The following is an 18,313-nucleotide window of genomic DNA, read 5'->3' as shown; positions in this document are numbered from 1 at the left end:
TACGCAAAATTAATTTTTCCTTGCATTTTTTGTGTGTTCATTATTGATTTATTTAGTGATAAAATGAAAAATAAAAAAACATAAGTAAAAACGTACACAACAGCCATCATTTTTGAGCAAATACAAACATTCCTCAAACAAACGGCCATGGACTGCACTTCGTACACTACTTTGTATGTTGGCTCAACGGTAAATGATGCAAAAAGCTGTCCGCTAAATTGCTGGCCCGACACCTTCCCCACCAAACCAGTGGTTTCTTCACAGCCATCAACAAGACCACAATCTCCGGTACGTCGGCACAAAGCTAGGATCAAAACAGTCATTCTTCTTCTGGGGATTTGTGTGCCACCGCCGCCACTGGCCACGGCTGGGCAATGTCTAGGCAAAGCATTCGGCCGTTCGGCCAAAGTTCGACCCCGCGTGCGGCTCTAAAACAAGACGCATAAATCATCAGCCCGGCCCAAAACCCAAATGCTTCTTCTGACAGCCTTGCACCACCGGCCACGAAGCCATTCGCTCGCAGCTGCATCTCGCCCTCCCAGGGCCTGCCATCTTCCGAGATTGCCGCGTTCCAAAGGTGAGCCCCGAACGGGGTTCTGAGCGGCAGCAGCAGCAGTGCAAGGGAATTGCGCAGTCAGGGCGGCTGCAGAAGTCATCGGACCGTGCGTATCGCTCGTGAGCCTGGCTGTGGTTGGCAAAGCACTACACGCGGCTGCGGTGTTGTTTGTGAACCTTCTGCGCATAAGACGGTTGTGGATTTTCGCAACAGTTACACATTAATTGAAAACAACGGTGCACTTTGCACGGGCAGCGCGGACGGGTTGCAGCACGTTGCAACGGGCTCTAAACTCGAGCAATACTTCCAGGGCCAGGGTGCCACAAGTCACGTAGAACAGGATAAAGACGCACTCGAGTTGTGGCTCGGACGTATCACAAAAAAGGGCCTCAGCTAAACCTCAGCCACCAACGATAAACTTGTCCCTTTTTTATGTCCGTAATACTTTTTAGAGCTTCTACAATGTACCATACGCACAATTTAATTAACCACAGACCCGCCCAAACCCAGATCGGGATTCCGAATTCTTCGCACATAGGCACATCTACCGTTAACAGAGGCAAAACGGGGCCGATTCGCCAGACGTCGTTAAAACAAAAACCCGTAACATCAACCTGTCAGCATTCGGAATTCCAACGTTTTATTATTTACGAGCCACATAAAAACGGAATAATTCTGTGAAACCAGAAGCCAGCCGAAATGCCCTACTGACGGAAGCGATATTTTTCCCGCAGAACTACGTTTTCAAGCGAACGACCATCGGACCGGCCGATCGAACATAAAGAAGGAATTTAATTGTGACACCTGAGAAGCGCCTGTCCCGGCAGCGAGGCGCGCACATTCGACACATTCCCTTACATTCCATTTAGGTGGTTTATGTTTTTTGGTGTGGCCGTTCCTCTAATAGATCGTATGTTCCGTCTGGACGAGTGCTTATGATTTCGTGGGGGACCCGAATTCGAGCAGAATCATTTAACCCTGATCCGCCGCAACCGATCAACACCAGATCTTAATCACATTCGCACACTTCCCGTTGGCCCAGCGAAGCGTTGAGGTGTTAGAGATTCGGCAAATTAGGCGCGAACATTAAATATGTTAACCGGAACCCCCGTTTGGCGTCTGGAGCCCAGGTCCAAGGTCGTCGTGCTCATAGTGGAAAATTGGAAGGTCCACAATCTGGGTCAGTGTTGCATAACGATTTTACTCACGGTCAGGATAAAAACCAACCGGGTTGTAGTACGATGCCGACAGGAAAAATTCTGCTGCCCATGCAATAAATGCGATTTGTTACGAATTTTGCCAGTTCCGCGTGCTACCGAATTTTTGTTAATTTTAACTGGTAATACGTATAATTTTATCCCTATTGCCCATGTTGCATTTAATTTTCCTTTTCTTTCGCGAGATCAACATTCCAATCCAACCCCGATTTATGGCCATTTGATTTGTCTCCTCTGTCGGTTCGTTTAAAAGCCGTAAAACAGCCCAATTTGTTTCCCTCAGTGTTTGGTCGTGATTTAACCAGTTTATTTAATGACTGTTTTGTCTGTGTCTCCCAAGGGACGGAAAAAATGGTTTCGCCACTTTAACGATAACCACTCGCTGGGCACGATGATGTCTTCCGGCTTCGGGCTGAAACATCGCTCCCCGTAATCTGAAAAGTGGAAAATTGATCAAGCCACAAGAAGCACGCATTCACGGGCAACGCACGGCACCTGCGCCACGGAACTCACCTTCCGTGGAGTCTTTGATTTCCACTAAAATTCCCCACAGCTCGCAAACCCATAATTATCACCACCGAAGGCGGCCACTCCGTGGGTCCGAGTTTCGAGTTTTCCTCGTTTCCCAACACTTCAAACGAACGCACGATTTTCCGCCATTAGCTGTTTTCTTTATTTTTCGGGAACAATATTCTAGTTTTTCTTTCCCCATTTCCCAACGCCTAATGGGGTGCCGGAACCAGGCTCGAAACCGGTCCTGCCGTGGTTCACTTTTTTCCCGCTTTTCATCAGAAACACATTTTATATTTCCTTTGTTTTTAGTTCACCGTCTTTTCCAATCCACTGGGAGCGACGGCAGCGGCCAGTCCGATGGTCCAATTCCGTGATCTGTGGCCAGCTCTGTCGGGTGGAGGAAAAACTGGAAAATCGGCACGACCTTACCTGGCCGGCTGATGCTGCAAGCACACAAGACTGACAGGGTGGCTGACCACTGAGCATAAATGTCGGCCAATTCCACGGTGCGCTGATTCACCGCTACCGCTCTCTTTCGAGAAGCGTTGCGGCTTTGGCGATTGGTTATTTTTCGCGCCCATAAATTAATGATATGTTTCTTTCTATTCCCCGTCGTCCTTCATAAGCTTTTTTCTTTTTATTCACACCGATCGTTGGGTGTTTGATTTGTTTGCTCATTTGCACGGCCACCAGTTTTAATGAATTTTTAACGCACTCGCATAACTCACAAATCCCCGGTTTTGCCTTTCATTCACCGTGGCTGCTCCGTGGAGAACCGTATCAATTTTTACGGCTTTTTGTCGCGATGTGTGTCTTTCCGTTTTTTTTCTATTTCACTTTTTGTTACACTTTTTTCACACGCCACTTTATGGTGCGTTTCCTTCGTTCTTCTTTCGTTTTCGCAGCCTTGGTCAGGCCTTTCTTCTGCTTCCTTGCGTGCGGACTGTCTGCCACGTGCCTTAACCACCTAAGCCGTCGTTAGTGGCACGCTGAGAGGCGTGCCCCCGCGTCACTGAGCCCCATTACTTCCTTTTTCCGCTTTAACACATTTCGTACGGGGTGCTTACTAAAACCCGACCGGAAGTGTCCAACAACGCGCACATGATGTGGCGCCTTTTAGTAAGGTTAGTTTATCACTCGCGCGCTTATCACTTATCACAAACAAAAAACGAAATGGACGAACTGAAATCGACGAAAGGTTGTTTTTGCCATCGATTTTCGATGAAAGAGTTCTAATCATGGGCCTGAGAATTAGCAACGAATTGAAGATTGATCGACGAAAGGATTGCTGATAATCGATGAAAGGGTTGCTACGATTATCACGAATTTGAATGGGAAAAAGATTGCCCAAGCTTAAATTACTGCTATTCTAAATTAGAAATTTATTAAAAACCATCCACAACGATGACCTGCTCTTCTAAAGGCAACAAATATATTCACCAAAGGACACGTTCCACTCGCTCTATTTTTTGCAAATGGCGAAGAATTCGGAAAAAGAAGGAAACCATTTTACTTGACGAACAGCAGGCATTGTTGGCGATTAGCCACTACAATATCACGACACTATGCGTTGAACCTTCGAACATTACCTTTTTCATACACCTGCCAATCCACGGTCCAACCCTAAACCGCGATGTTTCACAATTGATACCGTAATAAAACGCCAGAACACGACGAGAGCACCGAAAAAATAAACCGATCAACTAAAACCGAAAACATTCACCCAATAAAATAAAATGGAATATGCAAATTTATGTGTTGTGGCCAGCAAACCGCACGTTGGCTCTCGAAGCACACCGGGGCACGCGATCACGCCGTCACCATATCGCCGTCGGATGGGACACGAAAACAGCACGAAAACGACACAATACGCGCACCACGTCCGTCCGACAGCCAAATCGGCCAACAACTGAGCTTTGGACGGCTCCAACTACGAAAACCCGATCGAGAAGGCTTTTCGTTCGTCACGATCGTGCTCTCGCTCTTGCACTGTGGGGAGCTTTTAGTGTTTCTCTTGGCCACAAGAAATTCAAAGGTGTTTTGCTCGAATCCTCGAGGTCCTCGAGATGAATTTTCGCAACACACGTCTCCATAAGATGTAAAAATCGAGAAACGTCTTAAATCTCGAAAAAATCCATTTAAATCCCATGGATCCTAGGGTGATTATCAACTTACCAGCTGTTTCCGCGATCGTGCAGACAGAAAGAAGCAGAGAGAGAGAGAGCTCAATAAAGAGAGTGAAGCAGTTCGATCTGCTCTCGAATAAAACAACTCTCTCGATCGAAGGGTTAGTTGTTTGTCGCTCGGTCGCTCAACCTGTCGAAGGACCGGAATGTATCCAACGAAAGCAAAAGTGTTCTTTTATCCTGGAATCTTCTTACTATTATTAGCATGCGTTGTTAGCATGGTCAGGCCAATTTACTCGCCGGTTATTGGCCCCACCATTGGGATCCGGCGAGACGATCCGGTTTTAAGGAACATTCAAACGGGAGTGACAACGATTCGAGAGCAAAAGTTGCCGGTATAGAGGGAATCTGCAGACGAGACGATATTAGAACGAACGAAAAACATTCGAATGTTTTGTCAATATTATTAGATTATTTTTAGAGAAGCGGTTGTTGGGAATTTCAACAAATAAATTCGCTAAAATGCAAAGGTGTTGAAAATGCGCATCCAATTTTAATAGAATCAACGCAGTGTTCCCGTTTGCAAAGATGACTTTTGCATGTTATGATTTGCCTAATTCAAAAAAATTTACCATATTTATTTTGATAAATTTTATTCATGTGAGTTTTTTATGTCATTGGCACCTTAAATTTACCCGTGAATGTGCACCGCATGTTTCGGACCTAATATAGTCAGAAATACTAAAATTTTCGGACCTACTAATAAACAACTCTTCAGCACGGTTCAGTTATAAATTGTTAGAAATGCATTTGTTCATCTTTACACTTGCTAGATTCTTAAAATACCACTAAAAGGTGATTGTCTTTACACTTTCGAAAAGATTCTAGCTAAAGAATGAGGTCACAATATTGCCTTCCGCCCTTTTACACACTCTGCTCTCGTCACAAACGCTGTTCTTTAGGGTTAATTAGACTGCTTCAAGCAAAACAGCGATACCCTGGCCACCACCGATGCACGCCGATCCAACTGCACGCTTCAGGTTCTTACGCCTAAATAGGAATGAACACGGATATTATTTGGATGCTACATGTAAAGGATGCGATAAAGTGGCTTACTTCAATTCGTGCACCAGATGGCCGGTGATACGGGAACCGGATGCCCCGAGCGGATGACCGAGCGCAATTGCCCCACCGTTCACGTTCAGTTTATCCAAATTGAGGCCAAGTTCCTGGGCGCAGGCGAGCGTCTGCACACCGAAAGCTTCGTTGATTTCAACCAAATCCACATCGTCCAGCTTTAGGCCGGCCACCTGCAGAACGTTGCGAATTGCTGGCACCGGACCGATACCCATAATCTCCGGCGGTACTCCGACTGTACTATACGCTACAAGCCGGGCCAACGGCGTCAGGTTGTGCTTTTTGAGTGCTTCCTCCGATGCAACGACCACCGCTGCTGCACCATCGCAAATTCCCTACAGAACGATGGGGTCAAAGGTAAGCGAAAGTTCATCTGATAGTCGCGAAACTGCAATTCTTACCGATGCGGTTCCTGCCGTCACGCAACCATTCTTCTTGAAGAGCGTAGGAAGCTTTGCCAGTCCCTCGAGCGTAGTTTGTGGCCGCGGATGCTCATCGACAGCAAAATCCACTTCCTTACCCTTAACCTTCAGTTTGAACGGAGTGATCTCCGCCTTGAAAACGCCAGCATCCTGCGCCTTTTTCCAAAGCTGCTGCGAACGGTACGCAAATTCGTCCACCTTTTCGCGCGGAATCTTGTGTTGCTCGGCCAAGTTTTCGGCCGTCAGTGCCATCGGCAGCTTACAGTACGAGTCCGTCAAACCAGTCTGAAAGAAACAAACTTGTTAGCAGAAGAAACATTTATCGCACCCATATCGGTGCACGAACCCATAGAGCATCCTCTAGCGCGGGGCTAGTTCCGAGAGGAATACCGAAGCGACTGTTACGCAGAGTATAAGGGGTCTGGGACATGTTGTCGACACCGCCGGTTAGCGAAACATGAGCCGCACCGACTAGAATGTCCTGTGCGCCGTTAACCACCGCCTGGAAGCCGGAACCACAAAGGCGATTAACGCCGAGCGCCGGACGTTCGATCGGAACACCACAGTGGAGCGATACATGGCGGGGCAAGAATGCACCGTCGGGCGACGAGAGCACCAACACTTGACCAATGTTAACTGAATCGACCTGTTCCGGTCGCAAACCGGCTGCGTCCAGAGCGGCTTTGGCCGCTACCGTCTGTAGTTGCGTAGCGTTCGTATTCTTAAACGCACCGCCGAAGGTTCCGAACGCCGTACGCTTAGCTGCCACGATGAAAACGCCTGGGGGAAGAATAAAATTTAATGAAACGGTAACAAGAGAAACAACGATCGCAAAAGTGCTGTTTGGAAGCACATTATTTCCATTATCAGGATTATCAGCACGGTGCATGTGAAATGAGGCACACGTGAAAAAGAAACTTCCTTATCACCCGGCAGTTGAAATATTATGCTTTGCCGTACAAACTGATACCAAGCAATAAGGGGGCCAAGTTTAACTCCAAAGTTTACTGTTGATAAAACGGGAGCATCCAAGTCATGTGTTTGGTTGAAGATTTTTGGCCAATCAACGAAGCTGATTGCGTGAAAAATAAAGTTGAATCTTTGTTTTTGTATTCCACTAGAAAGATAACATTGAAAACGAAAAGAGTTCTTGCAACGAGACCAATTTATCCAATCACCATCACCGAACGATACAGAAAAAAGTTGCTACGAAATGCAATATTACCGTCGACGTCACCATGCCGGACTTTGAACCCAACCGGTCAACCGGGCGGGGGTTGATAGTTCTGTTCAAAGTTCACGGTGTTCGTGTACCCGGAACCACAGCATCTTTTCGATGCCACTATTAAGTAACAAGCAATCTCATCCGTGTTGTTTCAAACAAAGTGGCCATTTTACAAGTTAAGCCAAACAATCAATCGACCCACAATAAGTACCGCACTTAGCTTACCTTTAGTGAGGGCCGACATTTTGGAAGGCTATTTGTGGTGTTTAGTGAAACACTTTTAACGAACAACAACAACTATACAATTTAACACGCCAGATCTTTTCCTGCTCTCGAAGCTGATTCCAGTTTCGGTGGCTTTGAACGGAGGAATGATGAACGGGTTTATTTACAACTTCTCATCAGCAACCCGCGAGACGAATGAACACGTCGCTCACGCACAATCCTGTCATCCTTCTGGTGAAATATTTCACGCCGATCTTCGTTACTTTCTTTTGCACAATTCGTTTGCACAATTTGTTTTGCAACTCGTCTGGGAAACCCTTTACTTTCATTATTTTTTCGTGATGTTTCCCCAATAACACACACAACCAATTATTGCACCGTTTATATATTTATCGTCCGCATTGTTTCACTTTTGCTACGCTTCGCTTCCGCTTCCATCTTCACGGTTTGATTCGTTCTCAATGTGTGAATGCTTAGGTACGTTTATAACAAATTCCTTTGGGCCAGCTGCCTAGCAAGAAAAATTATCGTTTACAACCATCATCAGCAGGGCTTTTTTGCCCTTTCAATGCTGTGTTTGTCTACTCGCTTATTGTTATACAAATAAAATCTAGAAAACAATCGCGCACCTTCTACCTTCCAACCGACACATCAAACGCTAATAAACCAGTAAAAAAAGCTACCGAGCTCCCCCAATCACCGTCACCCTTCTTTACAATCGAGTAAATTTGTTCTACTAAAAATTGTTGTCCCCGGGTCTGTCACACAGCTGACCTATGATCAGCACGATCGTCCCGACCAACAACCAAACTCTACGCGTTAATCATTGCTCATGGTGAACTCGCGATTGAGCGTGTCCAAATCGCGCCCATCGATGGCCGGCTGCAGATCCTGGCGGCCCATCAGTGACACCACCATTCGGAGCGTAGTCCAGATTGTGCTGGACATTTGGTTCGCTGGTGACGATACGTTCAACCCCGAACGGGCAATGGATGTTGCCTGGTGATTGAGCGCCGTCAGCAGATGTTCGGCGGCCTCCTTGTACGCCTTCAGATTGATGCAAATAATGCCCACGTTGTAGCGGGCCCGTATGAACCCGGGCTGGATACCAAGCGCCCGTTGGTACGCTTCGACCGCTTCCACCGAGCGGTTTCCGTTCGCCAGGCTCGCCCCCAGTCGGTTCCATGTTTTCGAGTTGTCCGGCCGCACCTGGACGGCGGCCTGAAAACAATCGACCGCCTTATCGTACTCGGACGACAGATTGAACAGCACACCGAGTGCCTCCTGGATGTCTGCGTCAATTTCGTTCGGCGATTGCTGTACGGCTCGGATGAACAGATCCTGCACCTCTTGCAGATTTGGACTACTGATCAGCGAACTGGCGAGTGGGCCCGATCCTTGCGCCTGCACCATTTCCGGTGGCACGAGCCCCTCGTACCGGGCGTTACATTTCATCCACCGGACCAACATCCGGAGGGCTTGACCTTGCATGCTCTCGTTCGTGTACGACACGGCCAGCGCCATTAGGACGGGCATATTGTTCGGATTGAACGCAAGCGCCTTATTGAGCGCCGCAATCGCGTTTGGATCTTTTTCGTTTTCGGCCTGCGAAAAACCGAGCTGCTCCCAGATTTCTGGATTCTCCGGATCCTGCTTGATAGCCGACTCGAAGCAAAGCACGGCACTCGGAATATCACCCTGGGCCAGAAACGCTTTGCCCTTCTCGAACGCATTCTCCACATCGGCCATCGGATTTTCCTCGTCAAATTTGTACTCTTTGTAGGGGTCGTAGAAATCGGTAAAATCCGACAGCCACGGATGGGGCGTATCGCTCTCCGACAGTGTGCGCCACTCATCCTGCAGGCGCTCCCAGAACTGCTTGTTGTAGTTTTCGGAAGCTTCCTCCTGTTCTTTTCGATCCGCTTCGAACGCCTTGGCCCAGTCTTCCTCTTGAGCCTCCTGCACCACACGTGGTGTCTCTTCCTGGCCGGAAAGTGACACTGGCTGTTGGCCTTCCGTTGCCTGTTGCTCCACTTTACCCCTGGACGAGCTCGCTTCCAGCTCGTCGAATCGGTTCTCCCAAACACTACTGGAAACCTGGCCCCCATGAATGCGAATGTTTCCCGCGCCAACGTTGCGCATAAAGCGTAAAAACTGTGTGAAAAACACCGTATTTTAGAATCGGTTTGTGTCTCGCCACAGGCGCCACACTTACCTCACTCTGGTGCAGCCGTTCGGAATTGTGGCCGTATGCTACGTGGGCAATCTCACCGGCCGCCTGTCGAATCGAACTACGCTCCAGTTCGCTTGTCGGTTCGTGCGCATCGAAAAAATCCTTCGTGTAGAGTATATTATTAGGTCCCGCGTTTACTGCTCCCTGAATCGGCATCAACTGTGTCTGTGACCAGATCTGTTTGGGAGAACAATAAAGAATATGACCATTCGGAGCACGTTAAGCTGCCGCTCGTCACTTACGCTCGAAAGTTTGCTTTCTCCACGCGCTGCCGCTACTTCGGCTCTGTATTCTTCCCCCCACGGACCAACACCGCTGGCCACGGTTTCGATGACGCCCGGTCCGGGTACGATCTGCTGCTGGCGGTGAAAATTTTGAGCATCGATTTCACGCATCTCCTTTAGCAGCACATCCATCCGGAAGGATTGCGGGGCAGGAGCAATCTGTCCCATGAACTCGTTTACTAGCTCTCGGTCGGTATCCGGTGCAAACGCCCTGCGCGAGCCACCGGCCAAACCTTCGTCCTGGAATGCGACATCTCGCCGTATCTGACGGCCCAGATTCATCAGGGGATTCGCTCCCCCACATTCCGGCTCCACCAGATCCTTGAAGGACATCGTTAATGCTATCTTTCTAGCGGGTGCGATAAGGGAACGATCCAGCTACATTCAACTACACACACACATGCACAGCATCAAGGAATGTATTCGTTGTGTTCCTTTTCTTAGCCTGCGTTGTCGAAGCCCCTTGAGAGTTTGTTTTTTTCTATCCTACGGACTCAGCCTTTTCAAAAAAGGCTTTCTCATCGCACCGGAGGCACGATTGAACACAACTTTCACCTAGGGCCACTTCAGCCAACCACATACAACCTCGGCAAGCACACACCGATTCCGTGGAACTGGAGAGGCTTACGAACACCCCGCAACCGCAGCAGTGAAGAAATGAAACGAAATAAATCTGATAAAAGTGATAACAGAGCCGTCCCAAAAATGTTATTGTAAAATGGGTTATTTTTGTGGAGTGAACACAAACGTCACCAACGTCAAAAGCACTCACCGTGCCCGGACAATCGCTCAGCAAACGATGAAATATTTCACGCGCGTTTAAATTTTGAACCCTTGAAGTGAATTCGTTTTGTCGCGTGTACGAAATTCTGCTAAAATCATATATTTTCAACTTTTTATTTCAATTCAAAAACCAGTTCTCTGTTTGTTACAGTTTTCTCCTAGCAAAGTATGATGTCGTTAAAGTTTGTTTCCTTTGTTTGTTTGGAATAATTAGTAAGTAGTTAACATTTTCTAAACTATAAGAACAGTTGCCTTTTTATAATCGCTTGATCGTCACCGTTTGATGAGCGTGCGTTGATCCCAAAATTAGCTCTCACCAAAGAGTACAGGATTAACAAGAACACGATGCTAAATTAATTACGATACATTATTAACGTTAAGCAAAAAAGATAAAGCAGTTTCTTAGAGCTCTTTCACTTGCAGCACATTGGTTTGCAACAGCTCCTGTACGCTTCCCTCTGGTGATCATATCAGGTTTTATGGTGTTTTCGGCATTAGGATATGTGAACAAAGTTTGTTTTGAAAGTTACGGCCAACCCGTTGGGCAGGCTCGCCCGGTATCTAATGTTAAAGCTTATTTGCTAAATCCTTGCCCTCGATTAGAGCTGTCTTTCTGTCCAGGCATTCGTCTAAGCTAGTTATTGCTTCCGTTCACTAACCGCTCACAAACTATGTAGCTCTTGTGGAGTTTTGAGTAGATAATCAAAATAATCAATAATTTCTGTTAACCAGTGTCTAATCGTATTTCTAGTGAGTCTTTTATGCTTTCATAACTACGATACTACCAATACTGCTTCCATTGCTTTCAATAACGTTAGTGTCGTAGAATACGATAATGGTAAAATGGGGAAATTTGATTACTTTCACTGTTCTGTTGAAAATGTTTAATTAATTTTCGAGTTTCTTGAGAGAGGATCGTACTAAAACACCTCCATGTCGCTCGTTTTTATGGCAGAACATACAGTACCGTAGTTCCGTGATTGAAGTACAGAACTGTTCCTCTTCAGTTTGGCCTACGAAATCGCTCACCTTATCTGCACCGTATTACTTATCCACTAGAATGATACTAAAAACCGCACGAAATCCGTCAAGCTCGTTTACTTTACCGATTAACGAACAGAACCGAGTTTGAATGATGATCAGATTTCATGCCCGAGGAATAGTTCCTGTTTAGGGTTCGAACGATCAAACACCTTTGTACCGAAAAAATAATATCCTCTAGCGATTGCTCTCCCAGCGCTGGCAGGAACCAAAACTTGCAGCGTTCTTCCGGGAACATTGTTAAATTCTTGAACTATCTCTATCACAACAATTGTTTGTTTTTTGTTTTGTTTCGTACAGTGCTTCGCACTCTGGTTACGCTTGCCAGACGCTTTTGGTATGAATCTCTACGCGTTAGTAGCATCTTGTTTGCAATACGAAACAGCTGATCGAACTTTTCAAATATTCATTATGGAAACAAGATTCTTAGCTTTAAGCATTTGCTACCGCCAGCTGTTTCTCTAATGAATGCCCGCGCACTGACACGTGGTACTGACGCTTCGTCTGCTAGAAACCAGAAGCTACCTTCCAGGAAACCGCATGTTTATCACCGTACGCCGGTGGCCGCAGGATTCGTCATTAGAAAGGGATCGACTTTTTCCGTATGGTACTAGTGGTGGCCCCAGCTTGCGACAAAGGAGTGCCCGGTACCGAAGTCGAAGCGGTCAAATTGTGTTCCATCATTAGCTGCGAAGTCCGGTAGAATTCGTTGTCCGGATCGAACAGGGCGGCCGAAAAGTACTGGCCGAACAGGCGGCCCATGTACTGATCCTTGTTGGTGGGCCACCAGCCTTCGAGGAAACCGATGTGGCCACCGCGGGCCGTTATCAGGATGGCAACATGCGACGATTTGGTTGCCGCCTTCACCGGGATGGCGTCGAGGGGTTGGAACGGGTCGTCGGCTGCGCTCAGACACAGCAAAGGCACTTTGATCTTGTGGAGTTTTTTGTGTAGCGTGGCGTCTGTATAATAGCTGTCGACGTCCTTGTACCCGAAATGTTTCGACGTGAACGCGGAGTCAAACTCTTTGATGGTTCTGCTCTGTAAAGATTGGGTGATTTAAACGAGATTAAAGCCAACCGTTTCTCATCTTTCATAGGGCCCGAAGGAAGGAAAGGCGCGGATGTGGTACACTTACTTGCAGAACTTGGTTCATGTCCCAGTCGAACTGCTCGCCTCGCAGGATATCATATTTACTGACGGTACGGCAGAGGCTCGATGCCAGATGTCTTCCCAGAAGATTGTTCAGTATCGGCTGCTCAATACTGGCACAACCTGCAGAAAAATAGGTAATGGTTGATGAATACGTTCGTAGTGGAAAGTTTGCTTTAATTTGCATTATTCATCCATGCAAAAGGAGCCATTTAGTGAGCCAGTACTTGGATGACCACTCTGTGCGGCGCACGTGCGACACTATAACATATGGTGTCCGATAACTACGCGAATGACGTTATCGTCATTCCATGCTCCACCTAGTACCGCTGATAAGACAGACCCCCACAGGACGTCCTTGAAGTTTGCAAATCATTAATCACCCATCTGCTCTCGACCGCACGTCTGTGGCAACCACCTTCGAGAAACAGCCGTGTTGTTTTTACGTCGACGCGGTACATTTCCGACAAAAGACCGTCCCACTAATAAACCCACGCGAAACCCAATACAGGGAAATCGATAAAATTGGAACCATCTAAATGTCGTCCACCGAGGGACACATCAAATATTATTCATGAACCAAGCCGGCTCGCCCTGCCCCTCACTCACCCTTGTGCACGTCCCACGGCACGGAGATAATTGTGGCCGCGGTCAGGATCGATTTCGCTTCGTCCGAGTGTCGTGCAAGATAGTTGCCCAGTATGAGGCCGCCCATCGAGATGCCGGTAGCTCCGATGCGGACGTGTGCGTGTGCTTGTCGGACATGCTTCACCACCTCGGACAGATCCTCGCAGTTGGCGGCGCAGTACAGTCGTGGGGTTTTAAGCTCCACTCCGCCCAACCCACGGTTAGTGAAAACAACGGTCCGAATCCCGTTGGCGTTGGCTGCCGTTACCAGACACTTAATGTATTCGGCCTGTGATTCTCCCGTCAGTCCCGGCAGGATAATGATGATCGGGGCTTCCGGATCGCAGCCCACTTCCATCCAGTCTAGTGCCACCTCACCGCCATCCTTCAGCGTCAGCACCTCGCGCCTGTAGTCGATCGCCGGCATTATGTTCGACCGCAGAATGCTAGCAAACACGGTTTGGGCGCGGCTCTCGAAGCACCAGAACGTGGGCCAAAATTTATGCTCCAGCGTAGGGATGTGCTTCCGGAGGTACTGTTTGAACGGTCCGTTGGATACAGCCAGAATTGGTCGCTGTGAAGCAGAAAAATGTAGAAAACAAATCATTCGCTGTAACGATCATCAATTAGGACGGTTTACGCCCTTACCTTTACTACTTCCATCAGGTAGTAGAGGAGGTATCCAACAAATACGATCGCCACCAGGTGCCATCGGGGCAGGTTGGTCAGGTATGTGTACAGATAGGACAACATTTTCTACAGTGCAGTGCAGAGAAGGACTATCTGAAAATATTGCACAATGGAATTGCTTAGGATTCTGGCTAGGTTAAATGGTTTAATGGATCGAGGATTTAATGGATCGAGTTTAACACGCAAGCCCTCGGCATCAGCGGTCAAGCGAGTATGATTAATAAAATACCCGGTCAGGCATGAGCGGTTTCTTTGCCCCTTACTGTTACAGATAACCTCAGTGCACTATTCGGGTTAAGGAAAACAGCATGATGTTCGTTGTGCGTATGTTGAGCACGAATACTATTTTTGAGGCCAATTCAGCATGCCCACATGTCTCACGCTTGGTACAGCCCTTGGGAGGTTCTTAAACCTTCGGTCCACTTTTTGGAGCTCTCGAAGCGTTTGCTACCACCGTAATGTTGGATGGCTACACAAATGTTGATCTTCTGAGCTTTGTCAATATTCTGTTTTTGAGGGATGCCTGCTAGCAGTAAAAGATGATATTGAATGTTCTGCTCCATTGCAGTAAATATTAAGCCCAGTTTATGCTTGACCGATACATCACATTTGCCTATCGCGCTCCTGCCGAGAAGTTGCCATAATTCCATGGCATTTAAAGTTGAGGGCACTTTTCCCTGCTGGAGGTAAAAGTTTTCCTAAACTCATACTGTGTTTAGGATCAACCATGTGATTGACGTCTGTTTCAACCCATTACACGTAATGCGGTTCGCCAACCGAAAGCTCGAACCATTACAACCCCAATCTTGGTCATTAGATATCGGAATCCGGACGGCGCTAGATAAGGGATATTTCGTAGGTGACTACATGTATAAAGGTAGGGCTTCCAACGTTTCTCACTTTTGCGAAACTAAAGCTAAAAGCACGGTCGAGTTCGTTCGGCGGCGGGCACTAGAAAATCAATGCTCGAAACGTTGGCGAACATTTACTCGGCTAATTCTAGGTCGTTGCGTTCGGCTTCGGTGTTTATGGCTTATGGTGTATTTTAAATATCACCGGACGCGAAATCTAACACGAAAGCTACACCCATTCATCCCATCCACAAACGTGGTGGACCGAATGGTAGTTCGTTCTTGGGTCACGGGTCATCGAAAGCACGCATGTAGACGCATAGCCAAATTTTATGCAACCATGTCACCGAAAATAAGTTGTTTATGTTGAAAACGCAATGTAAATTGCCGTCCATCCGACGAGATCATTCTGAGGTGTACAATTGAGATGCCGTTAAGTAGAACGATTCAAACTGGCGGCCTATGGTCCAAGGATTGACGAACGCAGCGTCTTATCTCGGTCCCAAGTGTGCATGTTCTCTTCTTCGTTTTCCGCCCGTTTCGCTTCTATTTTGCCACTGATCTTTGCCCCCAGACGCGACACACACGCCGCTGCGATGTCCGCATCATATAATCCTATAAATACAATTGAAATAACAAAAGTGATTGCACGCTTTGCCTCGGTCACGGTGTGAGTGATGAGAGTGAGACTCGCGGACGCGGTTTGCACGCGATGCACACGCGACGAACCGATCATACCCGGCCGATGGCCAACGCACAAAACCCGAAAAAGCTCCAAGATTGTTGTTATTTGCGGTACTTATTTGCACTTAACCCCGGTTCAAGGCCACGATTTCCTTTCGACGCTAGAGATCAATCTGCGCGCACTCGGTCAATCTTTTTTTACGAGGGACCGTGTACACCGATCGATGAATCACTGACCACTGCTTTCCTATCACGCTGCGGTATCTATAAACAGTGTAATGTTCGTGACGTCACTTGCGTTAACCTTTTCGTATTAAATTTACAGTGAATGAAGAACTAAGACCACAAGCTCACTGGTACGCCGTCATCGCGCGGGATCCCATGATGATCAAGTCAAATGATCTCACTCACCGTCGAAAATGATGACTGAATGACACAAAGTGGTTGTTTGGCGAAACGAAAAGGCCGCAAATATGAGCAAACCGCGATCGCGAACGAAGCTCTGCCGACCAATTCGGACGCCGCACTGACGGAACGCACCGTTCGCGTCCGAAGCTTATACGCTCGCGCACACTACTCGCGCACGAGGCCGGCCCGCGGCTCATTCGCCAGTGAACGCCGCCGATACTACTACACTAGTATTCGTGGTCTAACACGCGAAGTAATGGGTTGGTAGTGTATGCGAATCGCGAGCAGGTGCGAGGCTGTTGCGTTACGACTGGGGTTCCGCGGGGTAGGTTGGAACTAGCATTAGAATCGTAGCTACCACTCGCACACACCCGCCCGTGTGAGCCAAGCATGTGACGTCTCGTGGCCGAATTAATCTGGTTTTCGCAGTGCCCAGCTTTTTGCCCGGAAGCGCGACTGAGCGTGCTAATCCCAACATCGAAAGCTTATCGATTTTTGATTAAAATTAAGAGCAGTGATTTTGAAAAACGAATCGTCCATCATCAGAATGATAATGTCTGCATTGTTGAATCCACCTGGCCAGTACAACCCAGCAAGTGCTCGTATCAATTATAACACGCTACAGTTTATTTAGTCGATCCTTCGCCTGTAATTCACTACTTTGCTACTACTCTTCAATCAACAAAGCAGAATAATGCACGTTTCGTACACCCTGTACAAATGGGATGTTATGCTTGCTGACGGCGAACCCAAACAACGCATAACTGTCCTTTTCGATAGTATTGTTGACTCCGCAAAGGGGTTTTCAAACACATTAAAAATCTGTATGCAACGCGTTGTCTTCAGGTGATGAAATCAGCACGTTCTTCGGGAGTCCTGTGTGTAAGCGGTTAAATATTTGCTGCTCAAGGCTAAAATAAACGAATACCAAACGGGGCCCAGCATGTGGTCTGGGGAATAGAACTGGGGGCGGAGGGCGAGAGATTTTCCAGTTTAATCGAAACTTTCGCTAGGTGCATGCTTTCGTATCGATTTACGGTCGGATTTAGATTTTTAAATAGAAGCGTGTTTATTTGAGCTAATCCATAAACCCAACACGCGGTCGCTTTGGTGGTTTTCTTAAGGCTACGAGGAGTCAAAAAATGTCAATCATCATCGCTCAGTGCTCAAAATAGTAGCAAAACTTAAGTAGGTGTAACCCTTTTCAAGCACAATAATTCTTCCGCTGCCTGCACTGCATTCAAACCCTTATAGCTGGTGCCAACTTGATGAAACTTGCCATGTTGTTTCGGTAGAGCAATTCCCAAAAGTACTGCAGTGCTCGTAGCAGAGACGAAAGAGCCGTCCTTTGCACCAGCAAAGAGCAGCATAACAATCGCACGGCTCCATTGAATGGGCCCTTCGTGGGGTGTCCTTTGGCACAGAAACACAACAGAAGACAAGGCATGCCACTAGAAAGAGACGGTGCTTCCAACGTTCACACTGCAGCATCCGTAGGCGGATGGTTCCGGGGGTCCAAAGATGAATGATTTTTCACGTGTCCTTTTACCCAGCGGAGCGCGATGGAAGCAAAAGAATTCCCGGTACAGCATGTGTGAGGACCACAGAAACATCGGGAACAAGCGGGTACATAGTTATGAAATGCTTACACATGGCACTACGGAGGGTGGCCCTAAAGGGAATCACTGTACCGATTGCGGAACTAAACACGGCCTTCGCAAATAGGGGTTACAGTTTCTGCTTCCATATTTCTGCAAATATTACTGTGTCAGACACGCGAGTCAGAAAAGCATCACGAAAGGCTGAATAATGAATGGTGCCTACCTCTGGCTTTACTGTTGGCTATCACGGGATATTCACGGGAATCGGTCACACTTCAAAGCAAATCGTTTACTTGCCCGGCACACGTTGGAACGGGCACTTTGCGGTCGAGGTGCCCCAAACGATTGGCTTCCCAGTTGGTCCCAGCGGTTCTAGCAGCGCTGCACCGCTCGATGCAGATAGAAACCGATGTAACAACATGAACTACAGGCAGAATACGGAGCGAAAATCGACCAGCTCACTGCGTTCGTTGGTAACCGGTCGTCAACCTTAACCACCACAAAAGAGGAAATAAAAAACCGCGCGTGAATTCCGTCG

At 47.5% G+C, this 18,313-nt stretch overlaps 3 protein-coding genes across 5 annotated transcripts; all 3 read right to left on the bottom strand.

Annotated features, from left to right (window-relative positions):
• Positions 1-5,195: 5,195 nt before the first annotated feature.
• LOC131205737 (3-ketoacyl-CoA thiolase, mitochondrial) lies at positions 5,196-7,558 on the bottom strand. Its single transcript, XM_058197968.1, has 5 exons — positions 7,422-7,558; positions 6,318-6,751; positions 5,951-6,256; positions 5,529-5,884; positions 5,196-5,462 (listed from the first exon to the last, which is right to left on the bottom strand). The coding sequence occupies exons 1-5, from the start codon at positions 7,438-7,440 to the stop codon at positions 5,381-5,383; spliced, it is 1,197 nt and encodes a 398-aa protein (XP_058053951.1). The 5' UTR covers positions 7,441-7,558; the 3' UTR covers positions 5,196-5,380.
• A 243-nt stretch (positions 7,559-7,801) lies between these two features.
• LOC131211501 (peroxisomal targeting signal 1 receptor) lies at positions 7,802-10,625 on the bottom strand. The gene is made up of 3 exons (XM_058204999.1): positions 9,897-10,625; positions 9,637-9,831; positions 7,802-9,575 (listed from the first exon to the last, which is right to left on the bottom strand). The coding sequence occupies exons 1-3, from the start codon at positions 10,269-10,271 to the stop codon at positions 8,241-8,243; spliced, it is 1,905 nt and encodes a 634-aa protein (XP_058060982.1). The 5' UTR covers positions 10,272-10,625; the 3' UTR covers positions 7,802-8,240.
• Positions 10,626-10,863: 238 nt separating this feature from the next.
• LOC131205295 (protein ABHD1) lies at positions 10,864-18,112 on the bottom strand. 3 transcript variants are annotated; one of them, XM_058197346.1, is made up of 5 exons: positions 17,999-18,112; positions 14,190-14,324; positions 13,524-14,115; positions 12,901-13,037; positions 10,864-12,803 (listed from the first exon to the last, which is right to left on the bottom strand). In XM_058197346.1, the coding sequence occupies exons 2-5, from the start codon at positions 14,292-14,294 to the stop codon at positions 12,342-12,344; spliced, it is 1,296 nt and encodes a 431-aa protein (XP_058053329.1). In that variant the 5' UTR covers positions 14,295-14,324; positions 17,999-18,112; the 3' UTR covers positions 10,864-12,341. The 3 variants fall into 3 exon arrangements, with proteins under 3 accessions (XP_058053329.1, XP_058053320.1, XP_058053338.1); XM_058197337.1 differs by lacking the exon at positions 17,999-18,112 and adding an exon at positions 16,178-16,281; XM_058197355.1 differs by lacking the exon at positions 17,999-18,112 and adding an exon at positions 16,178-16,281 and having other exon boundaries at positions 14,190-14,320.
• Positions 18,113-18,313: the final 201 nt, after the last annotated feature.

This window comes from Anopheles bellator, chromosome 1 (assembly GCF_943735745.2).
Source record: "Anopheles bellator chromosome 1, idAnoBellAS_SP24_06.2, whole genome shotgun sequence".
In the NCBI taxonomy this organism is placed as follows: Eukaryota; Metazoa; Arthropoda; class Insecta; order Diptera; family Culicidae; genus Anopheles; species Anopheles bellator.
This window is presented reverse-complemented; position numbering and strand designations above follow the sequence as displayed.